Below are 25,741 nucleotides of genomic sequence, written 5' to 3'. Positions count from 1 at the left end.
AATTCAACTGATGAAAGGTTTTGATCCACTTCAAATGTTGACTACTTTTATAGATGCATACTTTTCATGAGTAATGTTTCATATATATATCTATTCCAGGTACCAGTTGACATTTAAACTGAAAGACTGCCTGTCAGATGTCAAGCTTAGACTCGTTCAGATCTTGAGGTGAGGTTGAACTCGCTTTATTAGCGCGTGGCTTCTTCTGGCAACCAGCTGTGGCATGTTGCCATCGCGTCCACTTATTTTTACAGGAAATTACATACCACACTGTCCACAGAAGTCTATAATCTCATTCCTGCTTTAATAAACAAACATGCATTTTAAAAGCACGCACATATTTGTGTAACATTTGTATATATATAGGCCTACATTATTATATTATTATTATCATTATTATTATTATAGATTAAAAAATATATACATTTAAACTAAATAAGAAATCTTAAACTATTACACAATTATCAAAAATAAATAAACAGGTAAAAGCAATTCATGTAGGCCTATGTATTCTTGTCGTTTTCCATGGAAGAGAGTGCACCATGAGTGCACGTGACGTGAGCGCGCAATAAGCGTGCAGGTCTACATAGGCCAAGTGGTGCTCACTGCAGACAGAGCCAAATGACGTCCAGCTCCCCCTCTCTGAACCTCATGACCTCATGGGTTGAGGGATAGAGTTATGGGTAGGGATTAGAGACCTGCGCGGGACGGGGTTTTCATAATATCTACACTTTGTTTGTTATTCTCAGAGCATTTGCCAGCATGCAGAATTCAGCACTGAACAAAAAGTCAGTTTTGACCGGTGAGGGGATTCTATCTTAAATGCATCTGATTGGTCATTATTGCGGTCAAGAGATCAACACATGTCTGTGATTGGCTACATTGTTCAACGCTACATGTTATAAATTGAAACTTTGGCCTGTAAATCGTTTCTATTTTGTTTTAGTTGTTATTGTTGCTTTTGATGAATAACAATTTATTGTTTTTTAGATATTTTATTTATAGATATTTATTTTTCGCGGGAGTCACGCGAATTGTTTTATTCTCCCGCAACCCGCGCACACACAAAAGTGCATTACCGCCCGCGCCTAGCCTGGGAAAACCCAGACAATTTCCAGCAAATTTAGATTTTCTCTGCAAGCTAACCCTAACTCAGTTACTACTGAGAATGGTCTGGTTTTAGCCCGCGCCCGCACTCGGCCATCAAATCTAGTCCCGCGCCGCACTCTGTTACGTACGTTGGGTCCAGTGGGAGTGCAGGCCTCTCTAGTAGGGATAGTGTGGTTGGACCTTATAGATCCACCCATTACGCCCAAATTACATCTAAAGAGGGGGAGCTGGACTTCACACTCCACCCATGGCTCAACAGTGAGCAGCAGCCTCTCCATCCCAGGTTTTGCGTCACACCTCCCACTAAACTCCCTCCGGAGTCAGGACTCGGTTTTTCATTCAGTTCTGTACGGGATTACCAGTGGCAGGGCTTATTTCTGGTACTTAAGGAAAAAAGTGACGTGCTTTTCAAGACTTAAACGAATATATTTCCTCTCAAGTGTACCCCAAGGTAAGTTTTTTCCCTCCCCTAAATTTTGAACACTTGATTTGTTACCAGACATTGCAGTTCATTCTCAGCAGGAGCATAACTTTATAATACTTGTTTTATCATCTATGACTGACATGAGAACAATAGCACAACGTCTGAATAATAATGTCTTAAAATGTTATTTACGGAATTCATTTTTTTATCACATATTTTAATTGTAATACTATACTATGCTGTGATATGGTATTTTAGGAGGATTTGATAACCTCAGTGAGGTTTACATTTCATTTATTTCCTTGTGGATTAGTGTACACAGCATAAAGACCACAAAGCTATGTTGGCCTGTTAATTTTTTTTTTTTTTTTTTTTTTTTGTCCAATAAAACAACATTATTACCCTTAAAAACTGCAGAAACATATCAATACAATGCTGTTTTCTAACACTTCAGGGCTCAGATGATCCATTTCATGTTTCTTTTTTAACAAATCCCCCCAAATTTATTTTCTCAGATATCTCTTCATAAAATTGAAAGGGTTGATAATAAGACATATTTGCAAATGTTATCTAACGCTTGTAAATGAACATGCACAGTATTTCACCAAATAGTGGGCAGAAATCACAGTGGCAATAATTTGTTCTACCCATACGTCTATGAAAAATTCTGATTATGTTTCAATGGATACAATACATTCCAACCAGATTTCCATTGTACAGGCTGTCTCCGCACGGCACAATCTACCAAGTCTCATGTGAACGCTCGAGCGATCCCCTCCTACCTAGTGCTCTCTGTGGGACTGAGCCAATGATATCTGTCTCTGACCTGGCTATTCACATTCTCTGATTTCGCTCTTCCTTTTGGCTGTCAAACTCCAGGGACTTACATCTAGCCGGTCAGTTCAGTGCCAGCACAATGCAGTCTCTTGGAGGAAACCAAATCCTAGCCTTTTACAAGAGCTCCAAATTCTAAACCAGATCAATTTGACAGAGTTGGGGCCTCTCCTGATTCCTGAATGAGCAGACAGTGTAAAAAGGTTTGCGTTTCAAGGGCAGAATATAGGAAGATGCTCCCCTTGGAGATTTCTCATTTTGAATGCATAGTTATGTACTGTATAATGACTCATGTCATTTTGTTGACTAGAAGTCACAGTGAAATTAAATGTAAAAATGTAACCATATAGTTTTTTTAGACATGTAGGCTAGTCACACCACTGAAGAATTTTTGCTCCCTTTTAGACTTTTGGAATGTCCGAGAAGACGTCTGATCCAGGTACAGTTAGTATTACAATGGAAGACAGCCTTTGTAATGGGGGAACACAGCCCCAGGAAGCTCCATTGCTAACCCATCTGAAGAAGGTGGAGAACCACATCACAGAGGCACAGCGCTTCTCTCACCTGCCCAAACGCACTACTGTGAACCTGGAGTTCAGTGACCTCTCCTACACCATCAGAGAAGGACCGTGGTGGAAGAAAAAAGGTCAGGAGCGCATACACATTTTGATTAATGTAAGCATAAATGCAAGTTCACATCTGTACAGTAGAGACTGCAGCTCAAACAAACCTTTCTGGATTGCAGAAGAATAGGATGCAGGAGAAGAAAGTTCAACACTCTTACTTCAGCAAAAAACAAACATGGTGTTTTACCATTAGCATGGTTGAATTGGATCATCGAAGGTCAGCAGCAAAGACTGATGAGATTAAAGTGAGATTAAATACATAAAGTATGTTTGTTTTATTTAACATATTTAATTATAGCTGGTTTGCGTAATATTCTGAGTTTGCATTTCGCTGTTATTAATTTTTGAGGAATACTGAATCTGTTTTTGTGCAAATGAGGTGCGTAAATATATGGTCACCTTTAGTCTAGCGCACACAAAGCCTCTGCACCTTACTTAGTACTTGTGGAAAGGAGAAATGTTAGTCAATAAATGGGAAAACGAAGGTCCTGTTTAGACCTGGCATTAAGATGCATTTTGGTCGATTGGATCACAAGTGGACGACGGTAAATACAGGTGTAAACGGGGTCTAAAAGGTTTTGTGCTTGTCCACTTTTGGCCACTTCCAGAGGTAGTCGAAAACGCATTCAACCAAATTGCTTTCGTAGTGTAAATGCTCATGTGGTCGAATGTGTTCAGACAGCCACAAAAGACCGCCTTCCTCCACCTACTGACCTAACGCGTAAACACGGGAAGCACGCTAGCCAGACGAGACTAGACAGACATCCTAATGCTTGTTCCTTGATAATTCTCCTGACTATTCTTATGCATGTTACATGTTACATGTAACATGCACAATATGTCTGCACTACGATAAAGAAATACAGAATGAAATGTATTTGTAAAGGTAATACATGTGAATGTAAGTGTTAAATGTAAATTGCATTCCCTTTGCTTCCATTGTGGACTAAAGCAAGAGCTCCACCAATGATGATAATATGGCAGCATCAAATGACTTCAAAACGTTCAGTGAACAGACTGTGTCTCCCTCATCTACTTGCGATCCGATCGATCAAAACGCATTTTGTAAACAGGGCCAAAGTAACTTGCGTTACTTATTTGAAAAAGTAACTCAGATATTTTGTTGTAAATTTAAAAGTAATGGATTACTTAACTAGTTACTTGAAAAAAGTAATCTGATTAACTTACATTACTTGTAGCAATGCGTTACTCCCAACCAGGTCGTCCCTGAATAATTGTGCACAAATGAACACAGACTATTTATATTTTGGTTGTATAAGTCAAATCGGAAATTAAAACATTCTGGTCTTGGCTAGATGCATTCTTATAGTAGCAGCTTTTGTCCTTTTACAAAGCGGATACGGTAAGTAATCGTATTTTACCAGTTTAGCATACAGAGGAGATTAAAATCACATTAGAACAATTAACAAGACTAATCTGGGCCTTGCTTTTCCATTTAGATCTTTCGATTTGCAGGTATAACTTCATGAATGCTGGTATCTCATTCTGATCACTTCTGTTTGTATCTAATGAAGCTGTCTCACTGCACGCACTGTCTAGTCTGGCCCAAAGATAGGAGTTGATTCTTTACTTTTATTATGTATTGGTGAAAAGATACCAGTGTGGAAGATGCTACTATTTTGCAGCCTTCATGGGCCAACAAGACTTTTATTTTTGCAGTGCCATCAAGTAGTTTAAATTAGATGACATCACATCTGACATCACATCTGACATCACTAGGGAGAGTAACATCATCCTAATGCTTGTTCCTTGGTAATTCTCCTGACTATTCTTATGCATGATGAATGAAGAATTCACAATATGTCTGCACTATAATAAAGAAACACATAATGAAATGTATTTGTAGAGGTGATACATGTGAATGTAAGTGTAAAATGTAATTTGCACTCTATGCTTCCATTGTGGCCTAAAGCAAGAGCTCCACCAATGATGATAATATGGCATCATCAAATGACTTCTAAACATTCAGTGAACAGACATGTATGGGAATAAAGTCAAAGGGTAAAAAAGAGGGCTTTCCTTGATTTGACTGTGAGAACAGAGTTTTTGGGCTGTTAGACTGCTAATTATGGTGCCTTGCTTTGAAATACAGTAAGTCGGGGTTTGACAATCCTGGGAGTGTATCCTCTCTCTCTCTCTCTCTCTCTCTCTCTCTCTCTCTCTCTCTCTCTCTCTCTCTCTCTCTCTCTCTCTCTCTCTCTCTCTCTCTTTCTTTCTTTCTTTTTAGATTTTGCTATTTCAGTGACTCCTCAAAATGTTTGTTTTTTTATGTGACCTTTCGGTCTGTGGGTGGGTGAAAGCCATCTTGGTGGACTCATAGAAAGGTCAATGAGCAGACTTGTCCAGAGTGATTTAATTAGCCACTGAACTTAAAGGTTTTGGACTCTGATTCTCTCATCACCTTTATCACTCACTTTCTCACGTTTCTTAGCTTTGGAGAAAATATGTAGTACAGTCATGAGGTTCATGGATTAAACCATACTTCTTATTTGAAGGGATTAACTGCAAGTTGACCGTTTGTTCAAAAGGAGAACCAACCGTATGACCCCAAACATATACATTTTTTTCCCCCCTGCAGGTTATAAGGCCTTGCTCAAGTGTCTATCAGGCAAGTTCTGTAGTCGGGAACTCATTGGCATTATGGGTCCCTCTGGGGCTGGAAAGTCTACCTTGATGAACATCCTGGCAGGGTACAGGTGAGGTTACATTGAGTGCAAAAGTAATGTGGAAAAAAAAAATATTACAAAAACTATTTGTTCTAATTGATCATATTATTGGATTTTTTTGGGGAATGCATTTAAAAAAAATATATATATATATATATATTTTTAAATTAAATTAATTTAAATCTTGAAATCTTATATACCGATTGCTGGTTGTCTTGTGCTTTGAAGGAAAACAGGGATGACTGGACAGATACTGGTAAATGGAAAGCTCCGAGACCTCCGAACCTTTCGTAAAATGTCCTGTTACATTATGCAGGAAGACAAATTGCTGCCCCACTTGACTGTTCAAGAAGCAATGATGGTGAGTCTGCAGGGAGAATGATGTGGTAAAGGATGCCCCCTACTGCTGGTTTGATGCTAATGGTCATATTACAATCACTTCAGAATGATTTTCATGTGCAGAAACATTTTTGTTTCTAAAGGGAAACACATGAATGAACTCAACTGAATGATTTCTCCACTGTTTTTAAGGTATCAGCCAACCTGAAGCTTAATGAAAACACAGAGGTGAAAAAAGAGCTGGTAGGTAAAGCTCAAGACCTCATTCAAACTTGCTCCAGTATTTTTCCCTGTGAAATTTCACCTACTTTCCATGTGTTTATGTTGGCATGTAGATAAAAGAAATCCTGACAGCCCTGGGACTACATGAGTGTGTCCACACTCATACTGTCTCTCTCTCTGGGGGACAGTGTAAGAGGTTAGCTATTGCCCTCGAGCTAGTAAACAACCCCCCAGTCATGTTCTTTGATGAGCCCACAAGGTAATGATGTTATAGTCTTTAGACACAAATAAAACAGCATTATTTATATGCTTGTGCTTGTGACATGGATTTTTATATATACCCTTATGAAAAGAAAATATATTTCCCTATAAATGAATGATCAACATATTAAATTGTTTAATATTATATTTGAAAATATACAGAATAATATACTGTGTTAATATATTACAATATATTGAATAATACGTAAGGAATTGCCGTTTTTCATATATTGAAAAATATGTGACAATATATTTACTAATATATCATAATGTATGTAATTTTATATTCAGTAATACACTTGATAATATATAGATGTATATGTGATCAGATCTGGTACTGCATGTGTAATATATTGCTGATATATTTACTCATGCAGCATAAACACATATATAAAGAAATATATAATGTAATATATTTCTTATTTACATTTTAAATGTTTCATATTGTCTAGTTTGTTAACAAAAGCACAATCACACTGGCATGTATTAAAGTATTTTGCCAATAGACTATCACTGTGCTGTGGAGAGCACTTCCATTTAAAAAAAAAAAAAAAGTAATTATAGACTTAGGCCATTTCTCAATATGCGTTCTTGTCTGTACTTGTGTTCTTGTGGACTTGTGAAACGTCATCAGTCGCTGCCCAAGTACTGTCCCAATACACAAGTTTGCATTTTGGCAAGAACGGTTAAAAATCCCGGAAGTGTTCTTGACACGCCCATTTTACCGAGGATGCATAGGTTGGTAACTTGTGTGAACTTGACGGCAGAAATATCCCAGCATTCATTTCGGCATTCGAGGAAAGAGAGGCAGATCAATACAGCAAGTCGTTTTTCTACAATTTCGTACGCTATTTCATCACTAAATTCACTTCTGAGAACATATGATGCGAGAAATCAACTGTAGATTTCAAATATTGGCATTTTTACGAAAATTTATGGCGAATCGAAAATGTGCTAAAACGTTTTCGGAAGTGAGAATCTCCATAAGCGTAGCTTTATTGTTATGAATATACATTACATTAGTGTACAGTTGTAGAGTAATCCCTTGAGCTGAGGGTAGGCTTGGGCGATAAAGCCTGACTGTTATCGCCAATAATTCTCGTTATGTTTGGGTAACTGCAGACGGCGTCTGTGCGGGGGTATTATTGCGCAATACCAGCAAGAACATATCGTCTCAAACTGTCAGCAGTGTTCTGTGTGCTCGTCACCTTGTGAGTTTATTCTTCCAAGAACAACTAGCAAGAGCGTTCTCCCCAAGAACACAAGTCCTTTCTTGCATTCTTGGTTTTGTGAAACACCCTTAATGATTTTTGGCCAATCATCAACCTCACCATAGGCTCTTCAGCACAATGGTAATCCCAAAAACTCAGACATATCAGAAAACCTTTTAAATTCCAAAATAATACAACTTAAATCACTGACAGATCTCCCCCTATATTAATATTGAGCAAAACACATTAAATAACACTTCATTTTAACATTTGCTCCCCTTTAACAGTCAGAAGCAAAGCATGCTGGGAACTAGAAATCTGTTGTAGCTCATTCTGGGAATGTGTGTATATATGTGTGAACATACATTCACATTTATATGGGAACATGTATGTGCAATATATGTACACAATAAAGGATAAAACGTTGTGAATATTACATATAATGCTATTTTTGTCTTCATTTATAAATATTTTATATGTATTAATATATAGCCATATATGGTCATGCATATTGCTGTATATTGAAAAATATAAGCACAAGTTTCCCATATGTATTATGTAATATATTCTGCATTATATTTTGCAGTATATTCCCATATATTTTTTTCCGTAAGGGTAACTATACTGTTTTTTTTGTTAAATGTTGCTTTTTGATTTCAGTGGTTTGGATAGTGCGTCCAGTTTCCAGGTAGTGTCTTTAATGAAGTCTCTGGCACAAGGAGGGCGAACCATCATTTGTACTATTCATCAGCCCAGTGCCAAACTCTTCGAGATGTTTGATAAGGTACAAAGGCATGTGCAAATCTTTTTGGGAATCTGAAACGTCTTCAGATCACTTCAGTCATCATTTGATTTATTCTGTGTCTCTTTCACAGCTGTATATTTTAAGCCAAGGCCAGTGCATATATAAGGGAAGTGTCCCATACCTCATCCCTTATTTGAAGGGACTGGGTCTTCACTGTCCAACATACCACAATCCTGCAGATTTCAGTGAGTTGACCATGTGTTTTATAAATACTCATACTTACAAACTCACATATACAAGCATATATACATATATGTGTGTGTGTATATATACATTCAGTAAGGATGCATTTAATTGATCCAAAGTGACAGCAAAAAATGTTTTTTTCTGATTTCTGTCAAATAAATTCTGTTCCTGTAAACTTTATAAAACCATTTGTTGTATCATGGTTTCCACATACAATAGTAAGCAGTACATTATTAAGCATTATTAAGTTTTCAACATTAATAATAATACATATTTCCTGAGCACTGAATAATATATATATATACATAATGCATCATGCCTCTGTTTTGTGCTTCTGTCTGTCTGTTTTGTGTGTAGTCATTGAGGTAGCATCAGGAGAGTATGGTGACTTGAACCCTGTGTTGTTTGAGGCTGTTCAGGGTGGCATGTGTGCTTTGGAGGAAAAGTGCAACTGTATCGACAAAACCACCGTAACCCCATGCACTGCAAAATGTGTCAAAGTGAGTGATGCTAGTTTCATAAACTCCCGTTGCTTCCGGTGAATAGCATCTGTAATGCTTACTTGCATATATTGTGGTCAGGATGTAAGCTAGACAAACTGATCCACTGTGTTCAAAAATTTCTTTCAAATAAACAAAATACTATATGTTTAATATGATATAACTGTCTTCTTAATGTTTCCTACACTTGCTTTTACAGGATTCAGGACACATTGAGAGCCATTCCTTTGCTACAAGCTCTCTGACTCAGTTCTGCATTCTATTTAAAAGAACATTTATTACAATATGCAGAGACCAGGTACAATGTTGTTTCATTTAATTGACATCATTTAGTTGGTATGTCAGTCCTAAACTTTCCTAAGGGTGTGTCCAATATAATGCAATATGATGCCTTTCAAAGTAACTATACCAACACTGAAAGTGACAAAAATATTTTATTTTTTATTGAACTTTGGTAGATCTAATATAAATATTCACTTTAGCATAGTTGAGCCAAACCAGTCTTACAAACTAGATACCATTTTTTAATTATATATATATATATATATATATATATATATATATATATATATTTTTTTTTTAACTCCGTTTTGAAATTTGTAGCTATTGCATTTTACTTTTGCAGAATTGTTTAATAATGGCGTTTGGTTCCTGTTTTAGGTTTTGACACATCTGCGGCTAATGTCACACATCTCGATTGGAGTGTTGATAGGCCTGCTGTACCTCAATATTGGCAATGATGCCAGCAAAGTCTTCAACAACACTGGTTTCCTCTTCTTCTCAATGCTCTTTATCATGTTTGGAGCGCTGATGCCTACAGTTCTTACCTGTAAGTTAGAAAAAAACAACCATGTCACAGTTTCACTATCAACATGTACCACAATTTTGGGTCTTAACTCATGCCCTACATTCAGCAGGGGAAGTGAAAGTTGTTTTGATCTGATAGATTCTCTGCCCTGTTTTCAGTTCCTCTAGAGATGGCTGTTTTTCTGAGAGAACATCTAAACTATTGGTACAGTCTGAAGGCTTACTATCTGGCTAAGACAATGGCTGACATTCCATTCCAGGTGGGTGCCTGTCTGCCTGTCTAAGCCTTACTGACTCCATTTTATGCCTGGTATAAGCTGAGCATATTTTGATAGTGCTGCTGAAAGTATAATGTAATGAAACTAAGACGAAAGAATCATGGACACTTATAACACCAACATTTGATATAGTCCACTCTTTCTCAGGTCATTTGTCCCATCATGTACTGCAGTATTGTGTACTGGATGACTGAACAGCCTCCAGAGGCAACCCGCTACTTGCTGTTTTTGGCTTTGTCAATCTGTACAGCTTTAGTAGCTCAGTCTCTAGGGCTTCTGGTCGGTGCTGCCTCCACATCCCTTCAGGTACATGTTGCAGCTACTGTCACTATTAACTAAATGTCTTTATTTCTTAGGGCTCCAGACTGTGACAAAAACACTTACGACAGTAGATTTCAAATCATGTCAGGATAGCCGTGAAAACTTTGCTTCTATATTAAGAGAATAAAAGTTTAAGAGATGCCTGCAACTCTAGTTTATTGGTCATAACTTCTGGAGAAAAATAACGCAGATACTGGACAAAGATTAAACCTTTTTGGTGCACATGTGATGACCACTTGTGTTCGTACACGATATCAAATTAAGTATACTTTGCACGTTCGTCTATATGTATACACTAAGCGTTCACTTTAAAAAAACGCAATTAAAGAAACATAAATGCTAAAAAAACGTTTTCTTATTGTGATGCTGTCTAAACTGGATGTGGCTTAACGCGACATGACAAATTCCTGACGGTAAACTGATGCCCTTTTCTATTTCTGACATACTTCAAGTGTGCACGCTACGTCTGACATGAAGGCAAATGGATTTGCAGCAGTCGCTTTGTCATGTCCAGTTTAAACAGCCTCAAGCTGTTGCGTTGGGATGCGACAACTGCCATGTCAGTGTAGACATGGTGTAAGAAAAACTGTTTGAAAATAAGACTGTGAGTTTAGGTGGTTATCAAATACAACCTAAGCTCATAATATGTCACTGCCATATGACCATTACTATGATAGTCATCTGACTGATAACAGATTGCTTCCTAAATTGTAACATTAAACCAAGCGTTTTTTTGTGTAAACCTGCTTTGAAACAATATTTGTTGTGAGAAAAGCACTATACAAATAAACTCATATTAAATTAAATGTTTAATTTTAGGATCCAATGGCTAGTCATTTGTTCAGTCTGGATGCCTGCTTTTGGTTATGGTGTAACTTTTCAGCTTGTCTTGGCTTGGCATAGACTTTTTTTATACACACTGTATTGTGCATCTTCTTCACAGGTGGCCACTTTTGTTGGTCCAGTTACAGCCATTCCAGTCCTACTTTTCTCAGGCTTCTTTGTGAACTTTGACACCATTCCAGAATACTTACAGTGGAGTTCTTATGTGTCCTATGTCCGGTATGCTATTTATATCTTAAATAGATGTGTTTGCTTTCACAATGCAAAATTTTAGTTTCATGTTTGTTTGATTGTGCTTATGATAGGTATGGATTTGAGGGGGTGATTTTGTCCATTTATGGGATGAACCGAACTGAGCTTGAATGTCCAGGAAGGGTTTGCAAGTTCCAAAGACCTGAAGAAGTTCTGCAGTTGTTGGATGTAGAAGATGCCAAGCTCCACATGGACTTCATTGTACTGGGTATTTTCTTCCTTATCCTGCGACTTGCCACTTACTTGGTTCTTCGGTACAAAATAAAATCAGAGCGATAATTTTCAAGTCATGGCCTTTCATGGTCTCTAGCTCAGGCTACTCTATAAACCATTTCCAAAGGTGTCATCCTCTGCTCAGGAAGGTCAGATTTACTTGTTGATCATTTTGGTTTTCATTTGGATTAAAGCAACAATATGTAATTTTTTCGCTGCTAGAGGTCACTAACCTCTTACAATAACAAAGGCGTAGGTTGATGACGCATATGCGGAACTTCAAGTTCTGGAACTTGTCGTCATGGTGATGGATCTAATAATGTTTATGGATGAGTGAATACATTGATGTTTTTAACATGACTGTGGTATGAAGCAGGTCACGATTGCTAATGAGAGACAGATATCAGCGCCCGCGGATATAAAGGAATAAGGACATTTCATTCTACCGAACTACCCGCAAGTGCTGAATTACTACTCACACAGGTCAGTTTATTTGACAAATTAAACTTGTGAGGTAACGCAGCGCTGTTTCACTTGGTCTACACTATCACACTGAACTGCATTTGAGTGTGTTGAAAGTTATAATGTTATTCTATGTGTTAGTTTGTTGGCTGTATGAGACTAGCAGTAAGCTAAATCAACATTAGAATAACATACATTTGCTCACCTGTCTAATACAGTACATGCAAGAGCGGCGTCTCTGTCAAGCCGAAGTTAGTCGCGGACGTGGAGCTCTTGGCATCTCGAAAACGCCACGCTGATATTGATTCTCGTTTTAGTTCTCCTTTTGTCCCAAAGTCTGCTTGCCATGGTCCATAATGTTTGAATGAAACAACAACAGCGTGAGCGTACGTGACGTAACGCAGTTATCCACGTCTGTCGCCATAGTTACTATGGCAGTATGAGCGGAAACCAGGGATAACGTGGATATTACGTCACTGACAGGCGACAATGACCAGGGACTAACTATTAAAGGTTAAGAGACCCATCTATCACTGTTTTCCACAGCCCTTTTAAAAATGGCGGGTGCTGGTGTTTCGCGTGTGTTCGGCCAATCAGCGTACACTAACGTCACGGATAGTTCCTATAGTGCTGGTTTAGACCCTACTCTGAAGTAGGAGCTAAATTAGTTCTTCCAAAAGGAGTTCCTATAATTAAAATAGTTGTGGCAATTCTAAAACTCATTTAACTCTGGATTTTAAGCTCACACGAACACTGATGCCATTTTTTTATTCAAACACTAATTTGAATGAAGTGTTTTTTGTTGGTGTTTTTTTTCCATTTTCAGTTTCAGAAAGCACATCATGAACATATTGAGCCTGAGGTGAGGATGTTTATATATCATTGCACAAGTCTGAAAAGGTTTTTAGGTTAAAGGTTTTATTTAAACCAGATGACTGTGAAGGTTCACACAGTGCCTGGGTTTCTATTAAGCCATTGTATCAATCTTTTTGTATAGTATATTTTATTATAGGTTTCTTTCTTTTTTGATTATTTAGTATCTTCGTCTTGAAATTTTATGTAATTACTTGGTGCTACAGATTATGTATTAAAACAAAGTTATAATTTTTTTAGACCAACAAACTTTCATACTATGTATATCAGCAATGTATTGCTTAACATGTCATACTGCCAAATGTATGTAGTGTGTTTAGAAATAAAATTCTGAGACCCATCAGAGGTGCAGTTTCTGACTAACAATTGCAAAACACTGCTTGAATGTAGTATCCATACTGGTTCATAGAATAATTTAATAATAAATGCTTGGATTGTTATAATTTATTTGACCTCTTACAGTAAGTAAAAACTAAGCCATCTGACAGTGCATTTCAGAGAGAGAGAGAAAATTATTTTGAACATTGACTAACTCTGACTCATTGAACAGAAACATAAAACAGAAGAATACCACGTGCAACCTGTTTGTTCCATGTTTCATCAAAGAACCTTTCTAAGAATTGTGAACTACTCAGAATTCCTTGGAGCTACAAAGAGCTTACAGTAGAAGAACCCCTATATCTATTGGTCCATGTATATAACTGGTTGGACTTGATACTGAAATAGGTGTGTCAGTTTGATCAGGGCAAAAACAGCTTGACATCGCATAATATTATTGTCAAAGTAATTAATGCTTGGGTGGGCCTAAATTGTGACATGCTGTATGATTTTGCTGTCTGAATATACCAAATCTGTATCGGACTTAAAACTCAAGCAGTACCCTTAAGAATGTAGATTTTGAAGCTGCCGGTAGGATATAACTATTAAAAAAGCATTCACTATGCTTTCACATTATCCTAACTCGGCAAATGTGGCTTCACGATGTCTACTTTATGGCTTTAATTAAGTAATCTGACCTTCGCTACGGCGTTGTAAAAATTAAGAGCAAAGTTGAACGTTTGTGTTTGTGGGCGGTACTACGACTGACTAGCTTAGCAGGAAGACGGAGCGGAGAGCTCTCAACGTCCTGCCGTAGAATGGACGCTTTCCTCGGCTTTGATCTGAGCGTCAGAACGCTGGCAGAGTTAGAGGGAAAATTCGGAAGAATTCACCGTATTCCCAGCCTCTAGATTAGGTAAAGACTTGCATTAATTACAAGCATCTTAATCGTTACGTCTGATTTCTCATGTTAATAGTATTAGTCATTGTGCTCTTTTGCTCACATTCATACACATAACGGTGATTTGTACTTATATTGAAATAAAGTACGTCACAGCAACGCTGAATTCCAAAAATCGAATTGACGAATTCCATTAAATATCTTAATCACACTCGAAGATGCATGACAGGCACGTGTGACGGATACATCTGTTTACATTACAGTCAAAACGGTTTGACCTGTACGAAATGTTTTAAAGTGCAGTTGGATATGCAAATGTTTTACAGATAAGACAACTGCTAACAAGAGCTGTACAAGTCAAATAATAATAGTAATAAAACATATGATAAACACTGATCTGATTGTACTATTTTTAGACGAGGGTTGTATAGCTATAGGGAATTGTTATGGCTTAAGATTTACATTGCCACTGTATGCAGTACTTGGTATCATTTGTCTTTAAGCTAGACTTAGACTAAAAAGAATCCATATTGTTAAATATCACCATTAAGCATTTGATTGTTGGTTATTTTGGACTGTAACTGTCTGAAATATTTGCCCTGTGCTAACTGTTAGGGAATGTGGTAGTTGTTTTCTAGATGGTCTAAACCAGTGGTGGAAAACTTCCAGGGGACCCCAATAAATCTTAGATAGGAGGGCCTTTGAATATTGTCTTGGACAAAGTTAGAACAAACATTTTCTCTTGTGTATTAAATACACAGACTAATCACTTGACTTTCTTGATCATTCAAGCCTTGAAATTGGCTTGAATGGGCTCTTGGCCAGACTGACTTGCAGAGCAAATCTAAATTTGCCGGAAGTTCGTCTGGGTTTTCCTAGGCCAGAATTTCAACTCACCTTGTGAAGAATTTATATATATATATATATATATATATATCTGGAATTGATTTGGGGAGTATTTAAATGCCACATTGTTCACACTAAGTAGTTATGCATCATGGTGTTTCTTTGGATAATACACATTATCCAAAATTAACACTTAGGGTGTGTTGGTAAAACATGTGTATCACGTTCCTGTGTAAGCACTATGTGTCATTGAAACACAAAGCCAAAGGAGTGACCTTACAAGGTTTGGCTTGTTTTTCTCAGATACACTTATATTACTGTGTTGACTATAGCATTGGTGTCCCTGTACTACACAGTTTCCAGGCCTGTTTAACCTTTTAAAGTAACTATGACAAAATATATCATACTTTAGGGGTGATTTTAGTCAAAATGTGGCGATTTGGAAGGCCATCAGGAACGGAAGTGTTAAGATGGAGATGCCGAGGGTCATCAAAAGATGTCTGCTGCAAACTTCACAACAGGGCTCTTGAAACAAGTAGGTGTTCAATGATCTTAAAAATTTAAATAATCAATTAATCAAATGTGAGTTTTATTTTATTTATTTCAAAATATATATGAACACACACACAAAATATATTTTTAAAAAACATACCTTATGCACACCAAAGCTGCGTTTATTTGATCAAAAATAGAAAAAACTTTACTATTGTGAAATATTATTACAATTTTAAATAAGTATTTCTATTATATTATATTTTTTTATTTTAGGATTATTTGATGAATAGAAAGTTAAACAATTTATTTTAAAGCTGCAGTCCGTAACTTTTTTGAGTTAAAAATTATCCAAAATAAAATTTTGAGCAAGAACATAACCAGCCAGTGTTCAAAACGATCTGCTTGCCTTAGCTCAATTCAAACCGGTAAGCTTGTAATAATGTTTTTAATTCCAGTGGTACTGGTGGATTTCCATGGGAAATTCGAGCATGTCTTTGCGTCATTACGTCACATCTGTACACATAAAGAAGGTGTCTCGGCCAGTAGGCTATATTGCATGTGAGGATGTTGGAGGTGGAGATTTATAGCCTTTCCTCACAGCACTTGATATAATTAAACTTATCAATTTGATGGCGGATCCAGAAAGGTTCAAACAACAATCACCAATGACAACTGGAGATTCCCCCGTTATAAAATGCAAAAGACTTCGGACTTCGGAGTGGCTACAGAAAAAAAGAGTGATAATTCCACTAATAACTGCAATTGCAGATTTGAACAGAGATGGCGACAAAGAAGAAAAACTACGGACTGCAGCTTTAAAATAAAAAATCTATAGTATTGATGTTAAAATTATACTGACCCCAAACTTTTAAAAGGTAATGTATATCAGACGTATATCAGTATGCATCGGCAATGTATATCATTGTTTGTTTATTTTGTATAATTGAAATAATAATTGCTCATTTCAGCCTTTAACTTAAGCCTCCGATCAGATGGCATCTGCGGTAGTGTAAAACAACGTCACTTGCCATTCCCAATGTAAGTATAATTCTGAGAGAAATTAATCCAGCATTTCCTGATGCAGCATCTATGTCTAGTGTTTTCAGAAAATATGTTTTGAAATTGTCTGTGTGTTGTCTCGTCTCATCAGCAAGAAAACAAGCTCTTATAGAAATACATGGAGAGAACTGAGAACATCTATGTGCTATTCCATCTCTGGATTCAACTCCAGGTTCTTTTGTACCTATGAGCCTGTCACAGGTGAGTTTATGCATTAATTGTTTACATTTGGATGCCATATTAAAATATCTTAGTGATTTAGTGCCTCTTAATCAATGATCATTCATCTCATAAAATAGCAATGTATTTCATGCTTGTATTAACCAGCAGATCCCATTGAGATCCACAAACAGAAGTTGGCATTATGGTTCAGTCACCTTCCTCAAGAGGAGAGGCGATTCGGTGGCTACTTTTCTCCCGAAACTATGCATGTGGAGCCACTTATCCTAGAGCATCATCCTGATGAGGATAGAGGCCTTAGTCCCTTCAAGGCAAAGGAAAGGGTATCTCCACGTCCCTCTCTCACAGTTGAGCAGCTCTTTGATGATAATAATAATGGAAACAAGGCACGAGGACTAAATGTTTTGCTATATGGGGCCGTCGGCACAGGGAAAAGTACTGTCGTCCGTAAAATGGTGCTGGATTGGTGTGCTGGATCTATTTACTCCCAGTTCAAACTTGTGTTGCCCTTCTCCTGTGAGGATCTCGCCAATTTATCCAAACCAACATCCCTTCGAAACCTTGTAGGCAGGAAATACATGCACCTTCTCAAGACACCTTATCTTAGTGGAGATAATGACAAGGCTAAGGATGTCCTCTTCATCTTCAATGGAATGGAGAAAATGAAGCTGGATTTTCGTATCGGCTCCACAGAGTTATGCAGTGATCCCAATGAGGCTCTCCCATCAGGAGCTGTTGTTGTTAATCTGCTTAGGAAGTACCTGCTACCTGAGGTACTGAATGAGCTCAGCTCTTTATTTTTGAAGCTTTTTTTCTGTGACCTGGCATGTGGAATCATGTCATGTTCCAGATTAAATGGGTCGTGGTTTTGTGATGTAATTACCATTGGTTAATGACATGACACTCTTTTTTTTCTTCTAGATCTATTAATTTACAAATACATTAAAACTGCAATTCATAAATACAGTGACTTTAATACACCTGCTATATGATGAGGATTTTTTATTTCTTAATTTAAATTGATATTTTGTTTCTCATAATGAAGAAAAAAAGAATGATTTTCTTGAAAAGAAAATCTTTTCAAGTGGACTAATTTTGTTATTTCTTTCCTAGAAATCATCTAAAAAATCATATACGTCATTTTTAGATGTATATGACGTATAATTAGACGTTATATACGTCTAAAAATGTATATATCATACATTTTGATATATGATGTCTGACATATCAAAGTCATGTGGTGCTACCAAAATACCAACAAAAAAAAAAAACATAAAAGAGGAAGTTATATCATAAAGAGGACCCCTGCAGACACTTAGGGCTGTGTGCCAGGGTCAGTTAGTAAGTCTCTTATAATATCAGACAGATAGTTTTATGTGGTTAATTCATATTTATGAATTCATTATATTTATTTATAATACCAGTAATGGGTTTTTATATTGAAACATATAAAAATGGATGGAAAATAATGATAAAGATGTGTACACATACTTTTAAAATTATATTGAAATAATTACTTTTTACTTGGTTAGATTTTACACTTATCTACACTTTTCTTGACAATCATATAAACGTTTTTTTTTTTAAATATGATAATATGAGATCAAAATGAAAACTTTGCACATGTGGGGAATCTTATGTATCATTGACCTCCCTTCCTTTAGATTAATGTTTATTGTAATTTATAGCTGCTAAAACATGTTGATTTTCTTTCAGGCCAGCATTTTGGTTACAACCAGACTATCTGCCGTGGACAACGTTCCTAGAAAATACATAAAACGTTATGTACAGATCTGTGGCTTCAATGATCCTGATCGCCAGAGAGCCTACTTCACCAGTAGACTCTTGCAACAGAATGAAGAAAAGCCGGACAAGGCTGCCGAGATGCTCATAGAGATGCTTTACCTAAATCTACAGCGGGAAACTCAGTTAGCTACCGCTTGCTTCTTACCATCTTACTGCTGGCTCACATGCGCCACTCTTCATTTATTGCATTTTACTGATACGAAGGCACCGATTCGAACCCTCACTGGCACCTACACCAGCTTCATGAGGCTCAACTTCGGAGGAGAAGTGATAACTGTGCATGGAAACAACTCTTCACAAGAGCAACAGAACTCATTAATGCTCTATGTGGTCCGTACTGTTGGTAAACTAGCTTTTGATGGCATCACCAACAAACGGACATCGTTCTCCGATGACGAACTGGAGCAGTGGGTCGGCGGCAAGACTAAAACGGACGAAGAGCTCCAGCAACTGGCGGTGTTCCGCACAGATGTGCTTGATTTCTTTCTGGTGCCTCGTGATGATCATGGTACAGATCCCGAAACTGGTGGTAGACGCTATGTGTTTGCTGTTCCCGCCATGCAGGAATATCTAGCTGCTCTTTATGTCGTTCTTGGCGAGAACAAAAGCGTCCTGGAGAAGTTGACTAGGGAGGTTTCAGAGGCTTTGGGACAAGCCACTGAGGATATCACAAGCCTACTGAGCATCCTCTCCAAAATCATACCTTTCCGAATCTTCGCTCTTTTCAACTTGCTTAAGTTGTTCCCAAAATTCTTTGAGCGATTCAGCAGCCTTAGCAAAGGGCGTATCGCGAACACCATGGCTGCGGAAATGTTTCGTTCAGAGGACAGCTTCAACGAAGATGTCTTGGACCAGGTGGAGCAAAGTCTGCTGGGAGTGCATGGTCCTCAGCCACAACAGGAAACCGACACCAGGGCGTTTGAACTCTATCCTATCTTCATGGGTGGACTACTTCATTATGGGAACCGGAGGCTGTTAGACCAGCTCGGATGCAACATCAAGAGTCATACGGTTGTTCAGATCACTCGTGCGCTGAGAAAACACCTGATCAAGGAGAGTAAGAAGAAGCAGCCTCCTGAGGAACTCATGGACCTTCTGGTCCTGCTGTATGAGTTTCAGAACCCTCGACTCACTGCTGAAGTCCTACAATCCATCAAGACCATTAACTTGTCGACCGTACGCATGACGCCACACAAGTGCTTTGTGCTGAGCACCGTTCTGGGCTGCACACGCTCAAGCTTCCACCTTAATGAGCTCAACCTCTCCTCCTGCCACATCACTCCAGAGTTACTGCAGATCCTCTGGCCAGCCTTCCATCACACTAGCAACCTCAAGTGAGACTTGCACGTACTATAGAGAAAACTAGCCAATGTTTTGCATGCTTGAATCATGCAGTGTTGTGCATAAAAGTAGAAACCTTTTAAGCATACTGAACATCTAACATAAGCTTTTTGTTTACCTCTCTAGATATTGCTAAATCTGATATTAATACATGTTTGACATTCAGTTAGTTAGTGTACTCCAGGGCGCATCAACTAGCAGTCTGCTCTTCTTTCAAATGTTTCCTGCTGAGAACAAAAACTAGCAAACAAAAGCCTTAGGAGTTTTGCTTTTCTTCGCTGGTTTAAAGTGGTCTTGTAGTCTGGTCAAGCTAGTGTGTTTAAGCTGGTTCTCTCAACATGACCACCTGAAAAGTGGCCAAAATCAGCCTTCAGACCAGTCTGACCAGTCTAGGATACCAGCTAATAGGCCGTTTTTTTTTGTTGTTGTTGTTTTTTCAGTAGAGGAATGTATGGGTGAACTTTCACAATGAAGAAAAAAAAAAGTATTGTTCAAAAGTTTAGATTTATATTTCAAATTAATGTTATTCTTTTGAACTTTCTATTTATCAAAGAATCCTAAAAAAATTATAATTATTTCCACAAAAATATTAAGTAGCACAACTGATAACAATAAGAAATGTTTCTTGAGTTGCAAATCAGCATATTATAATGATTTCTGAAGGATCATGTGACACTGAAGACTGGAGTAATGATGCTGAAAATTCAGCTTTACCATCTCAGGAATAAATGACATTTTAAAATATTTAAAATTAAAATACATTTCATTTTAATTGTAATAATATTTCACAGTATTACTATTTTTTACTGTATTTTTGATCAAATAAATACAGCCTTGGTGAGCATAAGAGAATTCTTTTAAAAGCATTAAAAATTCTTAGCAACTTACCAACTCTGATTTATACTAATGTTCATAAAAACACAGTATTAAGTGTGTTTAGTGTTTTTTATGTCAACATGTTAAACTGGCCAAAAAGGTGCTAGAATTTGATAATTAGATTTAATAAATATTTGGCCCCTTTAAAATGTTATTGAAATGATCTGATCCTCAATAGAAGCTTGCTGAAGTGCCCTGTAATACACTGACCTCAAGTTTTATGAATAACCAAAAAGTTTTTTTAATGTGCTGCATCTTATTGATTGAAAGTATTGGACTTTTAACATGCAACTTTGTACTATGGATTCAATTGTTGAATTTAAGTTGCTTTGCTTGCAGAATGCAGTCTGTAATAATTACACCTAAGCACAATTACCTCATTAGTTATTGATTTTCTGCCTGGGAAATCGGCAAACTAATGGCATGCGTGTGTGTTTTTGCTCACTGTGTGTTTACAGTCTCCAGTTTAACAGCCTGGGTCCCGAGTCCTGCATTCTACTGCGAGATCTCCTACTTGAGCCCAACTGTACTATTAAGTCATTACAGTAAGCCTACTTTCAATAGCACATTGTAAATGTGATATATTCATGGTTGAGGGGTAGGTGACATTTTTACTGACAAAAAAAATGACACTTCTGCCAGTAACCTTCGTGCAATGTATTCATAAGTGGCATAGCATCTGTTCACTGAGTCTTGAGACATGGGACAAAACGTGTTAAATGTTATCTTGAGTTTTGGAAATAGTAACACTTCCACTTTGAAATTATTCAGAGATGATCACTAGAGTGTTTTTACCCAAACACACCATTTCATTTGATTTACTCTTAATTTATAAAACTACTCACTGTCGTCAGACCATAATATAATACTTCATGTAAAAAAGAAAAGAAAAGAAAGATATATTTTTATTTTAGTTTTCCATCTAATATTTATATTTACACTATTTCAGCTTTATTTTAATTAAAATGTTTTTAATAGTTCTAGTTTTATTGTCCTGACAATCACTGAAGTGAATGCAAAATTTGTCAATATTTATAATACATTTTTGGCATATAATTTTAGTATTTGACAGTATTGACCCATACAGAAATGAGCTAGGAAAAAACTATTTGTGAGAAAATGAAAGACGCTGAAAGTTGTGGCCAAATGTAAATGTATAACTGTGACGATGTTTAACAGGTTAATCCAGAAAAATTAAATGATACATGAACTAGTTTTACAGTTTCATACTAGTACTCAAGAATCAGTGTTTATACATATGAAAAAGTGTTTCTTATGAATTTTGTGTTACTCTGATCACAGGTTGTGTGACAACTACTTGACGGATGCCGGCATCAGCAATTTACTGGAAGCTCTGTCTGGTAACCACTCTCTGCAACAGCTGTATCTGATGCACACGGGCCTCGGGGACCAATCGGCACAAATGCTGGCTGAGAGACTGGGCCAGCATAACATGTTAAAGGAACTGAATGTGGCCTACAACAACATCGGAGACAATGCAGCTCTCACGCTGGTCGATGCCTGTCGTGAACATCCCAGCATCCACACAGTACAGTGAGTAGAAAAATACATGTTGTTTTTATTTAATAGTCAAAATATCTATCTATCTATCTATCTATCTATCTATCTATCTATCTATCTATCTATCTATCTATCTATCTATCTATCTATCTATCTATCTATCTATCTATCTATCTATCTATCTATCTATCTATCTATCTAAAGTTTAGACACCCATGCTAAAGTTGACTAAAAAGAGGAATAAAAAAATCATCTTTTGGAAATTGAACTTAATGCCTTAATTTAAAAAATGAAGAAAAATCCAACCTTTAAGGACACCAATTTTCTTTGTGAATGAATAATGTATCGTAAATAAATAAATGTTCTTCCTTAAAATACAGGGTGCATAAGTTTGGACACCCCTATGGTTTTATTTCAGTTAGCCTAATAGCTAGTTTGATTTGCATTGAGAGATGATCTTATGGAAAGTACTCCATGCCAATCTCTAGGTATGGTGAAGGCTATGTGATGATGTGGGGCTATTTTAATTCCAAAGGCCAAGGGAACTTTATCAGGATGCATAGTATCCTGGATCCATGAAGTAACTGGCCTTTAAAAATAAAAATCTGCCTGCCTCTATGGGAATTTAACATAGGGGTGTCCAAACTTATGCACCCTGTATTTTAAGGAAGAACATTTATTTATTTACGATACATTATTCATTCACAAAGAAAATTGGTGTCCTTAAAGGTTGGATTTTTCCTCATTTTTTAAATTAAGGCATTAAGTTCAATTTCCAAAAGATGATTTTTTTATTCCTCTTTTTAGTCAACTTTAGGCATGGGTGTCTAAACTTATGCATAGCACTGTATATATATATATATATATATATATATATATATATATATATATACACATATATACACATATATACACATATATATATATATATATATATATATTTATATATAGTGATATTGTTCTCTGGTGCTGTGTACTTGCCGTGAGACTCCGCCCACACGCGGTTCTGATTGGCTGTGGGTTTTGATTGATTTTGACGCATCTCGCAGTCGCGTCTAGTGTGGGCAGGCAAATTATTTGTCGCTGGAATCTTATCGCATCGCTTCTGTTTAGGACACGGTGTAATACTGCAAATTACGCTCGATGTTACAGTCACTGCCCTTGCCGTCCAGAATAAAAGTGAACATCCCAATCGAGTGAAGGGATATGTGGAAACTGACAAAACAAAAACAAACAAACTAATAAATAAATAAACAAGGAGGCATTTCTCTGACTGGATGTTCTTCCTCCATTTTTGGCCTATACTGGCGCTAAAAGAGGAGTATGGGAAATCCAGTTCTCATTAATATTCATAAACTCATTACCATAGCTATACTTACCTGTAAAAATTACATTTCTAGATATCTGTAATACTATTTTCACTAGTTAAAATGCTAATTCTTGATATCAGCAATTGAATTTCAACTAGTAAACAATAATTCTTAATATCTGTAATTGTATTTTCACTTATATCTTATAAATCCACCTAATTTCATGCTAATTTGTGATGTTAATAAATGTTTAATGCTTATGCTTCCTCCCAGCCTGTACCTGAACCAGCTTACCGATGTGGGCAAGCAGTCGCTGCACGTGCGTGGTGTTCCTCGGGTGAAGGAGGGCCGGCGGGTGAAAGTCCTGGCCTCTGTAACAGAGGGTTCAGACATCTCAGAGGACTGGCATCCCATTCTGAACGTTATTGGAAAAAATTCTCTTTCTTGGGATAGAGGCCGTGTACGCGAGCAACTGCTGGTCTTCCTGAAAGACCTGGAATGGGGTCGGAAACAGCACCCGAGTTTCTGGAAAAAGATGCACTTCCGGCGAGTAGAGAGCGTTGTGAGGCAAACTTTGCGCTTACTGGAAAAGAGCAGTGATACGGGTACAGGGACCGGTACAAAATGATGCAATTACGATTGAAGCTAAAGGAATAAGGTGTGTCTAATTTCTCAAAGGGATATTTGTTGCTAATCCAGTCAGCCTTAAAGGGATAGTTCACCCAAAAATGAAAATTCTCTCATCAATTAGGCTACTCACCCTCATGCCAACCCCGTTGTAAATGACTTACTTTCTTCAGATCAACAAAAATGAAAATTTTTAGGAAAATCATCCATCTCTGTGAATCCATTTAATGCATTGAATGGGTGCCACTTCGTTGACGCTTGAAAAACCGGTAATCCATTTGAGCCCACTGGATCCATCAATGTCTTCTTCTCAAGTTAGACGATAGGTGCATGTTAGAAATATTTTAAACTCTTTTAACTATGAAAACTCGATTCGGGCCAACTGTCTTCTCAAGTACTCAAGTTCAGCTTGACATGATTGTACGTGCGTTGTGAAGTTTGCGTGGGAAGTAACACTGAAGCACAGAGGACAGCCACTTCTTGCGAAAGCTTCACAACGCACTTACGTCATGTCAAAACACCCCTCTCAAGAACGCTTGTATCACAGTACACTGGAAGCAATGTTAAGAAGTTAAACACACCTATCGTTTCACTTTGAAAGACATTGATTCATCCACTGGGGTCGTATAGATTACAGTCACGATCGCTGCGAGTGTCAACCAAGCGACACCCATTCACTTGCATTATATGGACTCACAGAGATAGATTATTTTTCCAAAAAACATTTGTTTGTGTTTATCTGAAGAAAGAAAGTCACATGCATTGGGGATGGCATGAGGGTGAATAAATATATCAGAATGTTCATTTTTGGGTGAACTATCCCTTTAATATTTCTCACTTGGTTTGTTCAGGGTTGATTTTACAAACCTTTGTGTTTACAGCATATCCGTCTACTTTAGCATTAGGTTATTTTGAGAAAACACTGTGACAAATGTGTGTTATTTGATTGTTTGAGGGAAAGATCAATATATGGTATTCCAGAATTTTTCAGATTACTACTTGAAAAAAAAAACCTTGTTGCATGATGTCAAATGTTGGCATTTAAAGCCATTTCCTTTGCATTTGTGTTCAGGGAGAATTTAGGGTCCCTTGTTATCATATGAATTATGTGCGTTCACAGTTCTCAAACCTTTCTGTGTAAAATCTTTACACAATATTTGAGTGTCAAATGGTGCTCTAGACAAGGTTTAACCTAGGTTAACAAAGA

General features: G+C 37.1%; 2 protein-coding genes across 4 annotated transcripts; both read left to right on the top strand.

Annotated features, from left to right (window-relative positions):
* Positions 1–1,380: 1,380 nt before the first annotated feature.
* Positions 1,381–12,016, top strand: abcg4b (ATP-binding cassette, sub-family G (WHITE), member 4b). The gene is made up of 15 exons (XM_079885969.1): positions 1,381–1,561; positions 2,774–3,014; positions 5,594–5,711; positions 5,910–6,042; positions 6,213–6,263; positions 6,356–6,501; positions 8,375–8,498; positions 8,590–8,704; positions 9,063–9,205; positions 9,405–9,503; positions 9,866–10,034; positions 10,172–10,272; positions 10,438–10,596; positions 11,555–11,673; positions 11,760–12,016. Exons 2-15 carry the CDS (start codon positions 2,783–2,785, stop codon positions 11,983–11,985), a joined length of 1,935 nt encoding a protein of 644 aa, XP_079742095.1. The 5' UTR covers positions 1,381–1,561; positions 2,774–2,782; the 3' UTR covers positions 11,986–12,016.
* A 2,302-nt stretch (positions 12,017–14,318) lies between these two features.
* nlrx1 (NLR family member X1) lies at positions 14,319–25,026 on the top strand. 3 transcript variants are annotated; one of them, XM_079885964.1, is made up of 9 exons: positions 14,320–14,488; positions 15,732–15,854; positions 16,783–16,852; positions 16,965–17,074; positions 17,204–17,826; positions 18,770–20,193; positions 21,535–21,621; positions 22,379–22,630; positions 24,181–25,026. In XM_079885964.1, exons 2-9 carry the CDS (start codon positions 15,749–15,751, stop codon positions 24,533–24,535), a joined length of 3,027 nt encoding a protein of 1,008 aa, XP_079742090.1. In that variant the 5' UTR covers positions 14,320–14,488; positions 15,732–15,748; the 3' UTR covers positions 24,536–25,026. The 3 variants fall into 3 exon arrangements, with proteins under 3 accessions (XP_079742091.1, XP_079742090.1, XP_079742089.1); XM_079885963.1 differs by having other exon boundaries at positions 17,201–17,826; XM_079885965.1 differs by lacking the exon at positions 21,535–21,621 and having other exon boundaries at positions 14,319–14,488; positions 17,201–17,826.
* The last annotated feature ends 715 nt before the right edge of the window (positions 25,027–25,741 follow it).

This window comes from Squalius cephalus (genome assembly GCF_949319135.1).
Source record: "Squalius cephalus genome assembly, chromosome: 11".
NCBI lineage: Eukaryota > Metazoa > Chordata > Actinopteri > Cypriniformes > Leuciscidae > Squalius > Squalius cephalus.
The sequence above is the reverse complement of the archived record's forward strand: the minus strand, read 5'-3'. Positions and strand labels throughout refer to the sequence as shown.

Coding starts and splice junctions, on each gene's coding strand:
- abcg4b (XM_079885969.1), top strand. CDS start 2,783: ATGTCCGAGAAGACGTCTGATCCAGGTACAGTTAGTATTACAATGGAA. Junction 8,499..8,589: donor TCTTCGAGATGTTTGATAAG/GTACAAAGGCAT, acceptor TCTCTTTCACAG/CTGTATATTTTAAGCCAAGG. Junction 8,705..9,062: donor CCACAATCCTGCAGATTTCA/GTGAGTTGACCA, acceptor TTTTGTGTGTAG/TCATTGAGGTAGCATCAGGA.
- nlrx1 (XM_079885963.1), top strand. CDS start 15,749: ATGTGGCGATTTGGAAGGCCATCAGGAACGGAAGTGTTAAGATGGAGA. Junction 16,853..16,964: donor CGTCACTTGCCATTCCCAAT/GTAAGTATAATT, acceptor TCGTCTCATCAG/CAAGAAAACAAGCTCTTATA. Junction 20,194..21,534: donor CATCACACTAGCAACCTCAA/GTGAGACTTGCA, acceptor GTGTGTTTACAG/TCTCCAGTTTAACAGCCTGG.